This window comes from Miscanthus floridulus, chromosome 8, assembly GCF_019320115.1.
Source record: "Miscanthus floridulus cultivar M001 chromosome 8, ASM1932011v1, whole genome shotgun sequence".
Lineage (NCBI taxonomy): Eukaryota > Viridiplantae > Streptophyta > Magnoliopsida > Poales > Poaceae > Miscanthus > Miscanthus floridulus.
In genome coordinates this window covers 190,447,069-190,465,456 of record NC_089587.1, presented here as the reverse complement: position 1 = coordinate 190,465,456, position 18,388 = coordinate 190,447,069, and the positions used below count along the sequence as shown (strand labels likewise).

General features: G+C 48.3%; 1 protein-coding gene and 1 pseudogene across 1 annotated transcript; both read right to left on the bottom strand.

Annotated features, from left to right (window-relative positions):
* Nucleotides 1-1,816: 1,816 nt before the first annotated feature.
* Nucleotides 1,817-6,128, bottom strand: LOC136477803 (expansin-B16-like). The gene is made up of 4 exons (XM_066476058.1): nt 5,702-6,128; nt 4,298-4,604; nt 3,533-3,662; nt 1,817-2,530 (listed from the first exon to the last, which is right to left on the bottom strand). The coding sequence occupies exons 1-4, from the start codon at nt 5,901-5,903 to the stop codon at nt 2,336-2,338; spliced, it is 834 nt and encodes a 277-aa protein (XP_066332155.1). The 5' UTR covers nt 5,904-6,128; the 3' UTR covers nt 1,817-2,335.
* A 6,392-nt stretch (nt 6,129-12,520) lies between these two features.
* Nucleotides 12,521-13,987, bottom strand: LOC136474366 (CBS domain-containing protein CBSX5-like; annotated as a pseudogene).
* Between the last annotated feature and the right edge of the window lie 4,401 nt (nt 13,988-18,388).

The following is an 18,388-nucleotide window of genomic DNA, read 5'->3' as shown; positions in this document are numbered from 1 at the left end:
TCTTATATAAATTAATAAATGGTCAGGCCCAAATTCTTCCAGGGGCTTGTTCCACATGAAGCGAACGGGGCCTTAGGAGTGATTCTGGGGAGGAATTATTCCCGGTGAAAGCTCGCTATAAATCACCGAAGCAATCCTGGCCAGAGTGATTCCAGGCCACGAAACCCTAGGAACCGAAGAGGCTCTAATGCTTGGCTGTATAAAATACAACAACGTTCCTGGCCAGATCGGTTCCGAGACCTAATTCCGTGCGCCCTAAAGGATTCTAGAAATCTGGATTATCTAGTATGAAGAGGATTCTAAGATTTTAAAACTTCGAGGGGTAAGACTTAAGAATCTGCTTCACTATCTTACCTGTTTGGATAGGGCACAATTTTTTTAAAAAAAATCAAAATCCCAAAATCTTTAACCTGTTCAAACGGATCTCCTTGGAAAAGAAAAGGGATTCCGAGACTAGGTAAGAAAAGGAGGATTCAGTGAGGAAAATTTCTGTAGAGAATACAATTGTGATGTTTACATGCATCATTTGCTATTCAAGAGGTACTACCACTCCGCCGTGAGTGCGTTCGCCATTGATATACACCCTAATTGGCAGCACTCCTCCAGTTGTAGTTGCACTACAGACCCCGTTCGCTGGTCTGAAACTGACTAAAAAATACTGTTCCGGCTGAATTGTTGTGAGAGAAAAACACTGTTCCGGTTGAAAAAAGAAGCCGAACAAGCCAAATGTGGGGTAAGCCGAACATAGCAAGTAACAGTGCATTCGTGAAGGGCCTGTTCGACTGGTATTAAAGCCGACTGATAAGCCAGTTAAAGCTGATTTGTTATGAGAGAAAAATACTATAAATTCTAGCTGATAAATTGAAGCGAATGGACTAGCAGCAGCTGAAGTAGTGCAGCTAATCAAGGCTATAATTTGCCAAGGCTGATGAGGACATAAGCAGCGGTTGCAACATACTCCCTCCGATTCTTGTTTTTAAGAAGTCAACTGATTTAAGCTTTGACCAAAATTATATAAAAAAAAATCTAGTAATAATTATGATACAAAATAATTACTATTAAAATAATTGTATAATATATTTTTATAATAAATTTATTTAAAGATGTAGATGCTAACATTATTTATTATAAATTTAGTTGAATTTTAGCTAGTTTGACCGAGTCGGAAGTCATAATTATTTTATTTTTACTGAGGGAGTACCACTGTACCAGAGTAGGAACTGACTCGTAGTCTCGTACGTGTGCAGCGCATCCGGCGTGATTGCAAGTGACGAGGAACGGATCAATTTCCGGTGAAGGCCGTGTTTAGTTCACGCACCGAATCGGCGCCGCCGAATTTCCGGTGGTACTGTAGCTACAGTATCGTTTTGTTTTTATGTGGTAATAATTGTCCAATTGTTGACTAATTAGGCTCAAAACGTTCGTCTCGCAAAGTATAACCAAACTGTGCAATTAGTTTTTAATTTTGTCAATATTTAGTACTCCATACATGTACCGCAAATTTGATGTGACAGGAAATCTTCTTTTTGTATAGTGTCAAATTCTGGAATTGGAGGGAACTAAACATGGTCGAAGTTCTGCACACATAACGTGACACTGCTATCTCAGTTTACAGCGATTTATACGACTTTGATGTGCCCATTCAATTCATTCAGGAAGTGAAGGACAAGGAAACTTGGCTTCAGTCGTAATTAGTCCAGCTACCAAAGTGTGAAAAAAGGCAGTCCTCCGTTTCACTTACATAATTGCAAGCATCTAGGCGGCAACATACATAAAACAGCAGAGGTACCTTGTTCCTGAACAGTGAGCTACGGAGTATTACAAATGATCATTTGAGTTTGCATTTTTTTTTTCTTCAAAATGGAAACAGTCGTTGATAGCTAACATGAACGATCAATACAGGATTATAGTTTAAGCACCCTATACTTTACGGTGCAAAAGTCACAAGTTACACAACCCATGTACCAAGGGCACGATAACAATAATAGATTAAGTTACGAGAGAAAACGCAGAAATAAGTACTGCATGAGTCCATCAAAGAGGTGGCACGCCCACGCCTTTGGTTCCCCAGCCGCTCTTCACCGGAGCTCCCATTTCCAGCCTCCAGGAAGCATGCGGCCCACACCAACCAATCAGACGCTCTCTCTACAGTTTGGAGAGGAGCTACCTGGGACATAATACCAGGTTTATCCACTACTATACCTGCTTATCTTCTTCACACACTTCTTTCACGCGACATCAAACTGCACAGAACAATGTGGGCCTCCGAATGACGATATCTAAGCCCAATCGACCACCTCCCGGGCCGATAATACGCGGGCCCGGCAGGCGCCCTCTACGCGAAATTGAGCCGGGAGGTGTAGGTGGCCTTGGGGGCCCAGTTCTTGGGGATGACGTCCTGGGCCGTAAGGGTCTGCTTGCCGGACAGGGTCGTCAGCCGCACGGAGAAGGGTCCGACAAGCGGGCCCGGGGTGAGGCTCCACGTGGCCCCCCAGACGTGCTGCATGTCTCGCCACTGCGCCGAGTTGGCCTGCGTCCACATCGAAGGCCAACTTCAGTCACTCCAAATAACACCGAAGACAAAAAGAAATAGTTTTCGTTTTAGTAATTACTGCAATAACAGCTAGAGTAATTAATAAGCACAGAGTTTGACAATGCTGGTACAGGCAGTGGGGACAACATTGCTTGTGAGACCAGAAGGACAGGTTCACCCACATGATGGCGTAGCACTGTTAAAAGATACTAGAATTATTGTACAAGCAGAAGCACACACTGTAGTCTGTAGGGAAAAAGGAAGAGATTATTATTAACTCCTGACAAAATGAACAGGGGCATGCATGTGTAGCTGGCAACCCAGCTGCTGCCACTGTCGCAGGAAAAATAAACCGAACTGCTGTGAAGGACTTGTACTGAAGTTCTTTGGAGTTGAACCGATAATCATGGCTTTGGCAAAACTAGTTAAAAGATACTACTATTTATTACTAATAAGGTAACAAAACTCTGACATGTGCCGTACCACTAGAGTTGACGGCAAAACGCCGCAGACAGTATCAAGTTAGTCTAGCTAATATAGCTCCCTTTCCTAGCCGTGGTGTTGTTTTGTGTGACTGAGAGAGGACATACATGCATGTGATTCTAGAACCCTAGATGACACATTCCCACCAGCAATGGCTAATGGACGCGACGGGACACACAAGGGAAACAGACAAAAGCCTAGTTGCGGCGGCCCACGCGTCCAGAAAACCATCGCCCATGTCCCTAGCCGCATGTGAAAAAGCCGGGGATCCCACTCACATGCTGGCATGCTGCAGCACTAGCACTGCCCCACAAACGGTCAAACACCCGCATGCCCGTCCCTATGGAAAGAAACGCCAACACCTTCCCACATATCACTGAGGAAAAAGCCCTTCTTGCACTGCACCGCTATACGCAACCATGGTGCCGACGTGCCGTGGTCGAGTGGAGACTTATGGATGTGGTGTGAACTGTGAAGGAAAAAAGCAAGCTTGCATTGATGTGTTAGTGTTATTACCTGTTTGAGCTGCATGGATCCGATGTCGCCGTCGCCATCCTCGAACTCCACCAGGAGGGAGAGCCAGAAGCTAGTGGAGCCCTCGTTCACGTGGAAGGCGATGTTCTCGCCCCCGTACCTGCACGCCGTCCTGCATACAAACACCGGCGGTAAATTTATGAACCCCATCCGTCGGTACGTACGATTCACCGGCGGCAGGGGTCGTTGCTAGCTCATTGTAAACAACTGTGGCTTCTCCGCTTCTGTGTGCATTCCATCGCACGCCATGAGCGAGTACGGACAGTGTGAGCTCTGTCGGCTGTCCTGATGCACATTGATTTCTGCTTGGGCATGACGTGCCCACTGTGTTCTTTGAATTCAGCGAAGAGAGGGAATGCATGGCATGGCCATGGCACGTTCCAAGATCCAACTACTACTGCATACCCGGCCCCCATGGTGGTCCTCATCTGACAGCGTCACATTTTTAACCTTCTGTCTACCCTCCCCCGGCCCGGACCCCGGTACCACTGCCGGCCAGGAAGAATGCAGTACTGTAGAATCTTTTTTTCGTTTTGACAGAGTTCTAGTGTCCGCGTTTCTAGTAACGTCAGAAGCAAGGCATAATGCAGTTCGCCCGCCCGATACGGTTGACCTACAGCCGTCCCCTTCGCGTGCTTTTACCCTTTGCAGCATTCATCTCTGCCGTACTACATAGTACAGTTGCCTTGACGACCAGTAACAACAGATCTGCGCATGCATGATGCATGTTCAGCTGGTTCAGCGTACCTGCGGAACACGACGTTGATCTCGCCCCGGTTGCGCAGCTGGCTGCCGGCGCCGGCCACGGCGAGGCGGCCGAACGCGGCGCCGCTGAGGTCGAAGTGCGTGCGGCCGCCCGCGCAGACCCCGCCGGGGCACTCGTCGGTGACGATGACCGTGACGGCGCGGCGCGAGCAGATGCCGTGGTCGAGGCACCGGACCTTGTAGCAGGCGCCGCAGCCCTCACCGGACTTGAACAGCACGGGGCTCACGGCGCCCACGCGCGCCTTCATCGGCACCACGTCCACCAGCGTCCCGTACCCGCACGCGCCGCCTGGTGCGTGGTTAATTATTGTTAATGAACACGGTAATTACTATTGACAGTTCCGCACAGTACATATATAATAAGCTACAAAAAGGTGAAACCAGCGCGGCATGCACGTGGACAAAAGGTCCTACTTACTGCGTGGCCAGATCTAACCAACACTAGCCAAACGGGCAACAGAATATTTGTAAGGACGCAGAGAAATGCAGCTAGCTCTCAGGTATGGACACGGCAGCAGTTCCGTTGAGAAATGATCGAAAATTGGACCGTTCCCACACTGGTTCACATGGCCAGGGTAAAATAAAAAAATAAAAATACTGAAATGCAACATGGCCTCGTTGTAATAAAAAATATATATATATAGATGTAATATTTGACTTGCAAGTGAACTCAGTACTCTCGTCTGCGCACTCCGCAGTTCATCCATTGACCACTGTACTCGTACGTAACAAAAGCTATACGGAGTATACAGTACTCCGTATATAGCAGTAATATTGGACTTGCAAGTGAATTCACCTCTATATATACATGCCTGTCAGTGTCAGCCCATTTTGTACGTGTCAGGCTGAAAATACGTCGTCGGAGTGTCGGTGGATTAAACCCGACGCGATACGGTCGTTGTTGGTTCCTAGTAAAAGCGGCGAGTTAAGGATCCGACACAGTGGAGCACGACCATGGCTATTGGCTACAGGCTCCATTGCCGGCCACCATGCTACGCACGAATCTTAAAGACTCTCTCCGCTTGACAATATTTGTCTTTAATCTACGTGGCAAGCCACGGTCCTTGCTCTATCGGACTTCAAGGGATACGCCGGCCGATGTAACGCCAAAATGTGGCAATGGGAAGAAGTATTTACTTGGAAGAAAAAGAAAAAAAAATACTAGTCATGCTGCGAATCGAAAGGTTAAGTGTAATGCTTACTGCTCATTTACAGCAAAATAAAAAAAAAAGAACACAAGTTTGGATGCAGTGAAGGTGCAAGTGCAATGCATTCGCCATTGTTAATTCTTTGCATAGAGAGTGTCATCATATACTCTCTTCTATCCAGGACGATGGAGGTGGGAAATGAGAATTGAGCATAGAGCCATGGGGGTATATATATTACCGTCGCTGCCGTCGCCCTCGGCGCTGCCGTACCAGGTGGCGGTGGCCGGGTGCCACTCGGGGTCGACCACCCTGTGCACCGCCCCCGAAGCCTCCACGGAGCCGAAGAGGCACGCGGCGCACACGAGCGACGACGCGAGGAGCGCCGCGCGGATGGAGAAGCCGCAGCAGGCGGCAGAGCAGCTCGAGGAGGCGCCGGCCATGGCGCGCGTGCGCACGTACGTGCAGAGCAGAGAACAGCCGCGGCGGCACAGCCAGGCAGCGAACACCCTACCGACACTCTTGCTGTCCTGTGCAGAAATGGCCGGCCTCGCTCAGTCGCTCGAGTGGTGGTGGTACTTCCTCCTCTCTCTGGGATGGCTTTTAAGGCTTCGAGAAGCCCCAGTCCCCGACGTGCTGAGTGCTCAGAGCTGCCCCCCTGCACAGATGGCGGGGAAGCCGGGAAGGGACAATGGGAATGCACGAGTAGGGTACTAGGGTGGTGGTGAGCTGTGCCTGGACTTATAATGTGGACAAGGGCAAGGGCCGTAGTGAAAGACTAGCAGCGTTTTAGCTTTTCTGCATGGCTAGCTGTTTGATACGAGTACAGCCCAGTCCCAGTGGCATCCGGTTTCTGTTTTTGCTATGATGGAGATTGGAGAGCTCTTGGCCTTTGCCACGTGATGAGGGGTGGCCAGTGGCCTTGCTTGTTGGTGCACATCATGGTTTCCATAGGTTAAAGTTTTCACTAAAGATAAACTACTCCATTACTTTTAAACAAGTAATCAATTAAGTGGTATTGACCTCTCCAAAAGAATACTACTACGTGCTTTTATTCGTTCGAAAAACATAATATTAATTTTGGACACCAAGATGATCAAAAACACGTAGATTTCATCATTTTTGTGAAACAAAGTACATGTTACAAACATTCATATATACGCGCTCACTCTAAGAACGTACGCAAGTACACTCTGCCCGCCCCTATGAGTATGGCATGTTATCGGATTTTGAGACTGACAAAGTTACCACAGATAGTGAGTCACCACAATCTTCTTGTTATTGACGGCTATGTCACATACTACTAAAGGAACAGTGTTATTTTCCGAATAAAAATCTATAAAAAATTACGAGCCTTAATCCTAGTGAGCTGGCTTCACCACAAAAGTGTTGAACCAACTAAGTTGTGCTTGGTTCGCAACCAGCATTATCTATCAAGCAAATAGGTGAAGTGACTATTTGATATTGTAAGATAGACAAATCTACTCATGTGCTCACTTTATTATATTTTTTTGACACGCGCACTCACCCATATGATTATATGAGCATACAACCCTATTTCAATAAATGTAGTCAAATAACTTTGAGATTGACAAGTTACACCTTTTTTTCAACCGTGCCATGAGACACATCTTTCATTAAGAGGTGAAAGTGTAAGTTACAACGAGTTAAAAGCACGGCGATAGGAGGTAACCCCAAGAAATAAACATTTGAAAGAAACGCAGAAAGCAAGCTCTAGAAAGAAAAAGGACAGCTAGTTAATTCCCAAACAGAATTCAGCGACAGAGGTCGAGCAGCGACCTTAGGCTAGTCCCAACGGTGCATTGATGATGGTTTCTATCCTTATTAAATGACTTGCCACGTAGGCAAAACGCTGATATGACAACGTAATTAATGAAGAAAGAGAGCAAAAATTATAGAAATAGTTTCTTCATGAAGAAATCAGGTCTACTCTTGACCCAATGCACCAAAAAACCATGAAATCGCCATTAGGGAGAAACCATCAGTTTCTAGGGAGCTCGTGTCGCACTCTTATTGGAGGAAGAAGATAGAGTTGGGAGAGAGAAAGAGAAAATAATTATTTCTTATAAAAACTATGGGTTAAAAAACAATATTTTTTTGGTGCGATATCCTATGTTATAAAAACTACTGGTTCTTTCGTTGGAACTACCCTTCACCGACGGTAACCTGCCAGGTCCCATTGCTTCTTAAATCAATTGTTCGCAAACGGCGCCTCGTTGTTGAGGGGCAAAATAGTTTTCTTAAATCAATTGTCAATGCAAAGTTAGTGCGGACAAATACTACCTGTGCACCATATACAAAGGTACTAGTAGTAGTTTTTGTTTTGGGGCCCTACATATAATAAGCCAAGATTTTTTGTACAAAGAGCAGATATTTCTTTCTCGATACGAGTCCTCATGCCGATTGATGAGCCGTATGTTTTGGGTTGGATCCATTCTAGTTTTTTTTTGGGTTAGGTTGAACCCACCTCGCGTTTGGTTAGGGGATGGAGCCATTCCAATTTGTTGCTTGGTGTGAGGGACTGGTTGGGTTGGAATGGATGGCATTCTAGACACCGTGAGCTGCTGTTAGACATAGGACCTAGTTGTCAGCTAAACTTCCATCTTCTTGGATGGTACTAGACATCCACCCAGATCCAGATTCCAGAATGGGATGGCTCGTATATCATCAAAGCTAGAATGGGATGGCAGGCAGATGGAAGCATGGACGAACGGTATACTCGTATATCATCAACGGTATACTCGTATATCATCAAAGCCGCACGCATGAATCCACCCAGATCCAGATTCCAGAATGGGATGGCAGGCAGATGGAAGCATGGACGAACGCCCCAAATCTCAGTGCAACATGATGTGATTGGGAAAGCACGGCGTGACGACGCTGTGGATGGTGCCGCATGCAGGCGCGGCCCAAGCACGTGTACGGCCACCGGGCCAAGCACCAGTGTCGACACGCTGTTTTTACCCTCCCCCGAGGCTTCCGACCCGTGCCGCGCCCATCTTGTCAAGTTGCGTCGCGGTTTGCCCCCCATGTGCGAGCGCCCGTTGCGGCTGCTACCGTCCAGAATCCGCGCGCCCCGCCGTATCGGCGACGGCGCGGGGTTGCCGCTCGCCCGAACGTTGCCGAGCGCCCATGACACGTGGGGCGTGGCGGCCGCAGCGTCGGTCATGGACTCGTGGCGCGGGTGCTCGCGTCGCGCGGGGTGTTGGCCCGTGGCGGGGTGCGGGTGTTTGCGCGAGTCGCGACGCGCGCGTTGGTGGCCGTGGTCCGGTGGTTGGTGGGGGGCTGGCCGCGGGAGCGTTGGAGCCGGGGGACGTCGGGGCGGGCTCGGGTTAGGTGGCGGGTCGATGTCACCACCCCGGACAAGGGCTTTGTTCGTCTTGCCGCCGGGCTCGAGACGTGAAGCTGCCGCGGAGCTTGGGCAAGTCCTATCCTACACAGCCAGCTGCCCGTGCACACACGGGAACGGGGGGAGTATAGTCGAGTGAAGACGGTAGGTAAGTGAGGGTACGTTTGTGGTGCCTACCTGTTCACCCCGTGAAAAAACGATCGGGCAAGCGGCAACAGTGTTCCAAGAGATGGTGTTCCCTACGTGTCGTATTAGCTTTATCCTAAATTAAATTCCTCTGTCTAATTATTTACAATGCCCACTCCATTATTTATTCGGATCGTTTACTTTAGTAGTTTATTATCGGTTTGCTTTTGCCACTGGCATTATTGGATAAGATTCGTGCGATCGTTATGCAGTCATCCGTTGAATAAAAAATTCCTCTGTCTAATTATCGGTCGATGCTCCACGCCCCTAGGGTTGGATTATTACACTTCCCATGCCACTGATTTTCATTGCAGGCTAGCAGCTGCTGAGCATTCAGAAATGGAACCCTTTCATGATCCTTCTTCTAACCTTTAATGTCGTTGGACGCATTGTAGTTTAGTTTCTACCTGGCCCTGGCCCTTATAATCTGATATCAGAAGAACGGCACCATCGTCCACTACTGCTAGTATACTGCATTTGTCGGCAGAGATGGTCACGTCCAAACAGCACATGTTCTGGGACCAGGCAATTGCGTTGCATGCAGCATCGCAGCATGCTGTTCATTCGATCCGAAGAAAACTTTACTGGTGCATAAGGGAAAAGACAAACAGCTTGTTCGCTCCTAGCCCAAACCAGCCAACCAATAGTGTTTTTCTTTCACAATAAATCAGCACCAGCCAGCTTAAACCAGTCCAGAAACCAAGTAGCGAACATGCCGAAAAGAGAGTCGGTGCTGCGCAGTTACTACTACGCCGGACCCCGGACGGACGATAATGCATGGCAGCTGGTGCGCGTGTACTCCTAACTTGCTGTCAAAGGCATCGTCAGATCCCAGAACGACGCAGCACAATGAAGGCTCAAGGCTGCACCTGCATCTACAGGCCCACACCATCATCGAGCTGAAAGCTCTCCAAACTCCCAAGCTTCTGGAATGGAAGTGCCAGCAGGTTGCCTCCATTTCCAAGTCCTCTGTCCCTGCTAGCTCTGCTTTCGTGGTTGCATTGCAAGCACGGTTAAGATTTCTGGACCGGGTCACCGACCCACTAATAAGCAAGGGAGAGTAAATGCGACAGCGGCAAAGTTGTTCAGGCAGCTCCCTTAATTAAACTCGGCAAGGACGACGTGAGCCGAGTGCAAACAAATGGTGGTGGTGTGTTCTCCCGCGAAAACAGTGAGAGCTTTCTTAGAGAAGACGACACTACGAAGGAAGGAGGGTCCACCGCGTGAATCCATCCATCCATTCATGCCGTACGTGCTCGGCCCGTCCTTTTTCCCGAGCACGTCGGCTGCACGGGCGGCTAGCTCGAAATCGATCCCTGTGACCCTGCCGTGTATCCACGTGAAAACCGAATGATGCAGATGTTTCGATCTGATCGTGGACACTCGAGGCTCGTTTTCACAGCGTTGTTTCTTTTATTATCCGAGATGAGACGGTACTTCGTGTGAATTCTGACGGGTTTCCACAGCAGCCGGCGGGGCCGCTTGAGGCGCGCGCAGTAGTAGCTCTCTGGCTCGGGACCTCGGGTCAAGGAGACAGAGCTGGGGGGCGATTCCCTTTAGCCCCTTTTTTTTGGTTGGGAAAGAGGCAAAGAGCAAAAGAGCGCGGCGCCGCGTGCGGCGGTGATGAACGGGTGCAGCGGCTTTTGGCGTGCTTGCGGCACGGCAGTCACCGGCTGATCCGCGACAATTTGACCGGCTGTGCTCAAAAGAGGCACGGTGTGCTCGCTTTCGTCTCACAGCTCCTGCGATCTGAAAACGCCTTTGGATAGATACACAAGGTCATAATGCGGGCCCTTCGTACGGAGCGCAAGAAATGCTCATGTTGGAGCAGAATGTGGTGCACAAACCCGAAATGCTCATGCTGGAGCGAGCAACTAATGTGGGTTATCGTTGTTGAGGTGCTAGGTAATGTGGCCGATGATGGCTCTGATGAGGAAATAAAACATATGGCTTCGGGTTTGTTGCAACTGATGGAGAGTTTTGAATTTTGTGCTTATTGTACAACCTATGACTAAATTACTGGACGAAACTAATGATTTCTCACAATGCATACGTAAGGAAAGATCAAAGCATACATTGCTTGTGTTGTAACTTGTAAGGTTGACTGGGCCTCGTTGTAAAAATATTAATGAGATACATGATAATGGTTTGGTATTTGAGGAGGTAAATATCTTTTTGTCTCCAGCGTAACATCATCATATCAAATATGGCTTACACAGCAACAATTAGTTGTCGCTCATGTGGGTCTAGAAGGAAGACTTACTCTCACCATTTGTCCATTTCAACATACGAAACCTTTTATTAATGTGGTGCATGACAAATGAATTCAACAATCACTTTGATCAAAGGTCTATTTAGTTATTGAGATGCAATGTTTGTCTAAACCTAAGAAATTCTTCCGCCAGATATTATAAAGGAAAAAAATATATAATTGGCTAAGATTTATGATGCTTACTTTTTGCAGCAAGACCTTTTAGTCATATATAGACAACAAGTTGATATATTCATTGCTGATGCGAGAGATTATTTTAGTTTTGCAAATTTTCATAACATTAGAAATCTTTTAAGCACGCCCTACTTAAGTGTGTAGGTTTAGCTCCACATATATATACTACTCCATCTGTTCTAAATTATAAAACGTTTTGTCTTTTCTAGATATATATAGTTAAAGCGATTTATCTAGAAAATCTAAAATATATATCTCTTAGAAAGCTAATCCCCATTAGAAATCTATCTCAACATGCAAACCATCCACATCATCTCCCACTAACTATCCACATCATCTTCCACTAATAGTCATGTCATCCCACTAACTTCCACAATTAATACAAGCTATCCACGTCATCTAGACTTAATTTCATTTCAAATTCTTTGCAACCCCTCAGCAACGTGAGGGTATCTTCTAGTATCTTATAATTTGAAATACATGGTGTATTATTGATGAAGATATAAGACACGAGAATAAACCAATTCATCATTAGTTAGATTTTTTTCTATCACTGTCTGTATGCTTTCATCTTATTCGTTGTACGGGTACTATGTGGTGTGGTATTTCAACGTGCCAACATATGTTGAGTAAATACTTTCTCGGGAATATAACACTGTCATTTCTGAGTAATTGTTTTTTTTTAAACTGATTTCTGAGTAATAAAAATACTCTTTTTCTCAGAAAAAATGGTATGTAATTGAAATTTCAAATAGCCAGTCTTGGTGATTCCCCGGCTTCGCCACTGCACAAAAGAAGTGAGAGCCCACGATCCACGGGGCCGTATTGCGGCTTCCGGCCTTCCGGGGAATCGATATCTTGGGCCTTTCCAACTTCTTTGGGCTAAAAGTGCTCGTCGGCCGAGTTCCAGCTCGCTCTCGTCGAAACAAACTTTGCACATCTTCAGTTCGAATTTGACCGGGACGGATTGACACGGAAGAATATAAACAACTACCAACTGTCTAAGCGTTGGGGATCTTGATTCTGGGGCGAACATGTGCTGAAACGCAGATCGCTACCTATCTGCATAGCACCTGGGATGTGGCCGGAGATGCTCCCGGAGTACGGCGAGGACGTCGGCGAATCTCACTACCCCGACGAGCGCGCCGCTGGTCTCATCAGCGACCCAGATGTACCCTACACGGTGCGCAAGCGCCTGGGCCATGACGGCCACAAGCGAACTCCCAGAGTGGCATGCCACCACGTCCTCCGTGGACCGCCACCCGAAGCTCCCAGATGACATCCTCCTTGGGCGTCGTGCGCGTCCCAACGGCGACGAGTCTTCGTCGGAGGATGATGTCGACGACAACGACGACGACGGGGACAAGGTAAGGGAGGCAGCGTCCTTCCCAGCGCATTCCATGAGCCCGGCCATGGCGTCCAGTCCCTTTCCGGCGAGCTGGGCTCTGATGGCGCGGACCAAGAACTCCGGCGGCGAGTGCGAGAGCGAGCAGTCGATGTACGCCATAGCGTCGCCAGCGGAGAGCGCCGCGAAGGCGGTCGACACCGTCGCGACGTCGCACGAGGCGAGCACGCCGGGGCAGATCTCGCCGATCAACGCGCTGTCGTCGTTGGCGACGACGGCCACGGCCGTGCCGTCCGAGACGGCTCTCCGCAGGAGCGGGATCACGTCGAGCCCGTCGTCGTCGACGTGGACCGCGTGCACGTCGCGGCGGACGAGGCCGAGCGAGGCGACGGTGAGCGCGGCCACCGGGGAGAAGTGGGAGATGGAGCCGAATAGGTGGCGGACGATGTCCTCCCGTGTCAGCACGCAGCAGCAGTCGGCCGTGGCCAAGGCGCCGGCGCCAGCGGCATCGGAGGAGGGGGCCTGGTGGTGCTGGTGGTGCCTCTTGCGGGCGCGCGCGGGGAGAGGGACGAGCAGGCCTTGGCAGCCGTCGGTCAGCAGCACGTCAATGGCGTCCAGCAGCCTGCAAAGTTTGACCAAACAGTATAGCCGCCGTCGTTAGTATAGTGTCCTCGTAGTCAATGGCGTCCAGAAGGAGGACGACTCGGAACAAAACAAGAACCAGAAACGACGGCGCGCCGGCTGCGTTGCGTACCTTGTCTGGGGGTCGACTCGGTGGGTGACGCCGTGGCCGGCAGCAACGGCGGCCGCGACGACCACAGCCACGGGGCGGCCGAGCGCGGCTGCGGGGTCCCTGAGGTTGCCCGCGTCGCCGCAGACGTAGCAGAGGATGTCCGCGACGCTGACCTTCACGTACACCGTGGTCGTCTTCGCGCGGGAGGCGGTCGGTTCGGCGTCCACGAAGACGAACGGGTCGGCTCCGGCGGTGCGTAGCGCGGCGAGCGCGGCCGTGATGGGAGTGGACGGTAGCAGCGTGAGCACCCTCGGCCTGCCGATGCAGAGGTCGGAGACGACGTGGGATAGGAGGGTCGCCGCCATGCACGCTCAGGTCGCTCGGGGGACGGATCGCGGCGGGAGAGGGAGCGAAGACACCTGCTGCGCGCGGAGAAGAGAAGGTGTGTCCGTGTGTGTGCTTGGGCAACCGTGTGGTGTGTTGGAGAGCGCATGAGCCAGTGCAGGCTATTTTATAATAACTGGCAGTGGCAGAGAAGACGAACGTGCTGGCGTGGTGTCCGGTGGGCAGTGAGTTGTAATTTTGGAACGACGCTGGTGTTTGGCCGGTAGTAGGTTAGGTATAGCTGATATGCTATATCTTTGTCAATCTCTGATAATGTTCTTCGATCGGTTTTATGAATACCTTGAAGTATGCCCTTGCGTGAGGTGGAGAAATATACATTGTTACTGTAGAACATGAACATCCCATCTTACCATGACGAATCACAAATTCACAATGTGCCCATATATCGATCATCGTCTACGAACAGTATTTTTCTCTCACAATAACTCAGCCAACAATACTTTCATCCATGACTTATCAGCCAAGCGAACAGGGCACATGCCGTCATCAAAATCGAGGTAATTCTATCACGATCAGTTGGACGAGACGACGGTTAAAAACAGATAGCGCAGCTGAAGGTCAATTGATAAAACACCGTCAGGTTTCAGTATTCAACCATGCACGCACGTGGTCTCACACATGGCATTCAGGCTCTTCATTTACAGGCTATATAAGCAGACCTAATTCTTTCTCTTTTTATGCATGTGTTGCTGTGCTTATACATGTACGGAAATCAATGGAACAATAGACTCCGTTCGTCACGACAGATCCGCTGTCTAAACAGAGGAAAGATGCGCCTGTCCCCCCCGAAACGCATTAGCCTCCAAAACCCCAAGTACTGAAAGCGCGATACAAAATTCGGCGGCACGATGGAGTTGCGGCGTCTTCGAAAGCGGCCGAGCCCTGGTGCGGTGGTGCCATGGGACACGTCGGCGAGCCGTGCGGGAACAGCTTGGCGCGCCGTACGTATCGAGACGGCCACCGGCGGATCACATGGCTGCGGTTGGAGTTGGAGGGGCTTGAGCTGCCGTATCGCTACGCGACGAGGGATGGGACGGCGGCGCCGCGATGCGAGATGCCTGTATCTTTGGCTCGGCTCGGTCCCCGTTCTTCCACGTTTCCACACACACACCATGCCTACTGACCCGTGAGTTGGATCGGAAAATAGTAGCCTCGTAGGCGCTTATCGCCTTCCGCGGAGCTTCCCTTGCCTTCGTGTTCAGGTGGGCGGCGTGGTATATCGTCCGTCCAGTCTCCGAGAGCGAGAGGTGACAGATAAGGAGCCGTGCTTCTCCCCTGATCCACCTGATCCGTGCCTCCCGTACGCAAGCCCCCCAAGCGAGGTGAGTACGTGCAGCAGCCACGCACACGGCACACATTGACACAGAAGATGGACGATGGACGATGGGAGACGACGAGAGGCAATGCCGACCAATCTAGAACGGGCCATCATATGGAAACCCAATTCACGCCGCTCGGTAGGCCCGCCCTAGGAAGACCACAAATCCATCCGATCCATTTTTGGTCAGCAGACCATTTTTGTAACTGGGCCATGATGGGCCCATGCATGAGCACCATGACAATTGCAACCTGTTCGGCTGGTAAGACCGGCTGGTGCTGGAAACCAGCTGGCACAGGGAAAACCAGCCATCACAGTTCCATCCAGCCAGCACATATGCACAGCTCATTTCAAACACATGGCGCCAACAACACATCCAGCCCAGGCAAAAAAATGGCGCCAACAGCTCTTCCATTCAATGGCGCCAAACCCAGCATCCATTCAAATAAAAATACAACATCTCAAATAACAGTCAACTTGGGGGCTACTAACAGTCCATTAGAAGCTAATCCATTACAAGTTCACTACACATAGCTGATGCCTGCAAGCACTTATACAATAGTTCAAATTACACACAACAATTCAAATTATAATTCTTGCTCACAAATCATATAGACTGCAGGTTACACAAAAACGAAGACTCGAATTCCGTCTTCTTGCCACCTCTGTCCTCCAAGGCAGGCAATCAACATTCCAACGAGATAGAGAACTTGCAAGAACCATGGCCTGCTGGAAATCAGGAGTAAAACAAGAATCCATGAGCACGACGTGTTAACCGATCAAGATGCATGGCACAAACAAGATGCTCAGTTGGTTGCAAGCAAAGAACTGAGCAATGCATTATGATTGCAAAGGTGTTTGTCGAAGAACTGAGAAATGCATTATCACTGCTTTGTGACCCAACCTATGCGATTGCCACAAATGGTTTACATCTTATATTTCATGAACAATGTATGCTTAGCAAGTAGCGGTATAATTTCCAAACTTTAACATGGGAACAATAAACAAAACCTTTAACATGTCCATGCAAAGATGCTAATTATGTTCAGCAGATTCAGGTCATTGTAATAGAGCAAAAAAACACACACATGCAAACACAAAGTACAATGTTTCAATTAATGGCTACCACTGACAAAGCCAAGGTAGGATTGGTCGAAAACTAAGTCAAACATGCATCTAATTCACTGTGGTGCCAAAAAAAACAACTCAAAACAACATTGCATTTAGACACACTTGTTTTCTCAAGAACGAGATAATTCCTTTGGATGTAGCAGCATATTCCACCCACTGAACTATGATACAACGAACATGAGTGGATAAACACATGCTTGTCTGTACTCAGTAATGCCCTTAGGGCGAAGAGAGCAAAATCCTAGAAATGTAATTACTTTTTAGATGAATTACCATTATGTATAAGAAATGCTGGGATAATTTTATATAATTATGGACAAAAACATATTACGTTGAGTAAAGTCACAATGGCAAACAAACATGACAGTGGCAAAAAACAAAAGAGCTGGTACACTCAAAGATGATACATCGATAAAGTAAAGGTTAACAGTCCACTTGGGTACGTCAATGATAACAAAGATTTGGCAAAACAAAGCACCCATATTTTCCGCATCTTTTAATAGACTTCATTTCACCCAAATTCGTATCAATGCAACAAACAGGAGAACATTCACACTCACAAACACAACATAGTTGATAGTTAAATGGGCGCTGCCTCATGTTGAAAAGTAACATATACAAGAACCACGGATAATGCACCACCTATCAACACTGGTAACTAAACCTTTAACCCCCTCTTTAGACAAGCATTCGAATCGAATTAATTAAACCATGAAACACCGAAAGTGTACAAAATGCAACTACAGCCAAAAAGGAAACTATTCACAGAATGAGGATCACCTTTGCAAAGCAGCCTATGCAGCACCACAAGTGTCTCCTGGGCAACCTATAAAACAAAAGAAGAACCCATCCTATATTAATGGCCACTAAGGGCAGCATAACCCAGTTTTTATGAATGGCACAAATACATGGGACGGCACAAATTACCTGTGGTGCATCATTGGCCCCAGAGAGCCACAGATATGTACTCCCTCACTAATGTCATAGTGGAATTAGCATTGATCTGAACCCAATCCGACGGTGGGTATGTAGGCGAACCAACTCCAATCTCACGATTGCATAAAAAATTGTGCAATACAAAGCATGACATAATAATCATCTTTTGCTTTTCTCTATGACAGAACGGTACCCCATTCAATATATGCCAACGGGCTTTGAGAACCCCAAATGACCTTTCAACGACATTGCGTAGGCTTGAATGAGTGAAGTTAAATTTCTCTTGTCTAGATAATGTGACCATGTCTACACCCCTAAAATCGTCCATATGGTACCTTGTATTTTTGAATGGAGCCAAGTAGCTAGTGTCCAGCGCATATCCAGCGTCCACCAAATAGTAGCGTCCTGCAACACATGCAACATGTAAGTTTGAAACAGTTTTGGTTTCCTCAAAGGCAAGTAACAAAAATGGGACAAGTATTGCATGGCACTACTTACTAACCTACTGGTGGATGCGGGAACGATGGTTGCTGCCAACATTCTCTTAGTACGGCCATGTCATGCACTGACCCCACCATCTCGGCCCCCACAAACGTGAAGCGCATATCCATGTCCACAATGGCACAAACATTAATTGTCACATCTCCTTTTCTGTTTATGTAGTCAAGTTTGGCCTCCTTGTTCACCGACACTTTAATATGAGTTCCATCCAACGCCCCAATGCACCCATCAAAAAATGGTGCATATGTTGCAAACTGAGCGTGCACTCCAGCATAAGTACTATCAATTGGAACTAAAATACTATCTGCCCATCTACTAACAATCTCGGCCACTTGAGTAACCTTCCTGCTTACTGTATCTAAAGACCGTTCAAATCTATCCCTGCTCCTTCTAGCTGCCCCGTTGTGAGCACAAGTCCACACATACAAACCTAAAGTTTATATGGATCTAGTCTGTTGTGTACCCTTCAATTCATACTCAACTAAAATGTTGTGCAAATGCAGGAAAGCATCAGGAGACATATGCAGGTTTTCTTTGCACCTTTGTTCGTTTTGCAG

What these genes read in the sequence shown, in the direction of transcription:
- LOC136477803 (XM_066476058.1), bottom strand. Translation starts at nt 5,903, where the DNA reads ATGGCCGGCGCCTCCTCGAGCTGCTCTGCCGCCTGCTGCGGCTTCTCC. An exon ending in CGAGGGCGACGGCAGCGACG is followed by an intron (nt 4,605 to 5,701) that starts GTAATATATATA and finishes ACCACGCACCAG; the next exon opens with GCGGCGCGTGCGGGTACGGG. An exon ending in ATCAACGTCGTGTTCCGCAG is followed by an intron (nt 3,663 to 4,297) that starts GTACGCTGAACC and finishes GTTTGTATGCAG; the next exon opens with GACGGCGTGCAGGTACGGGG.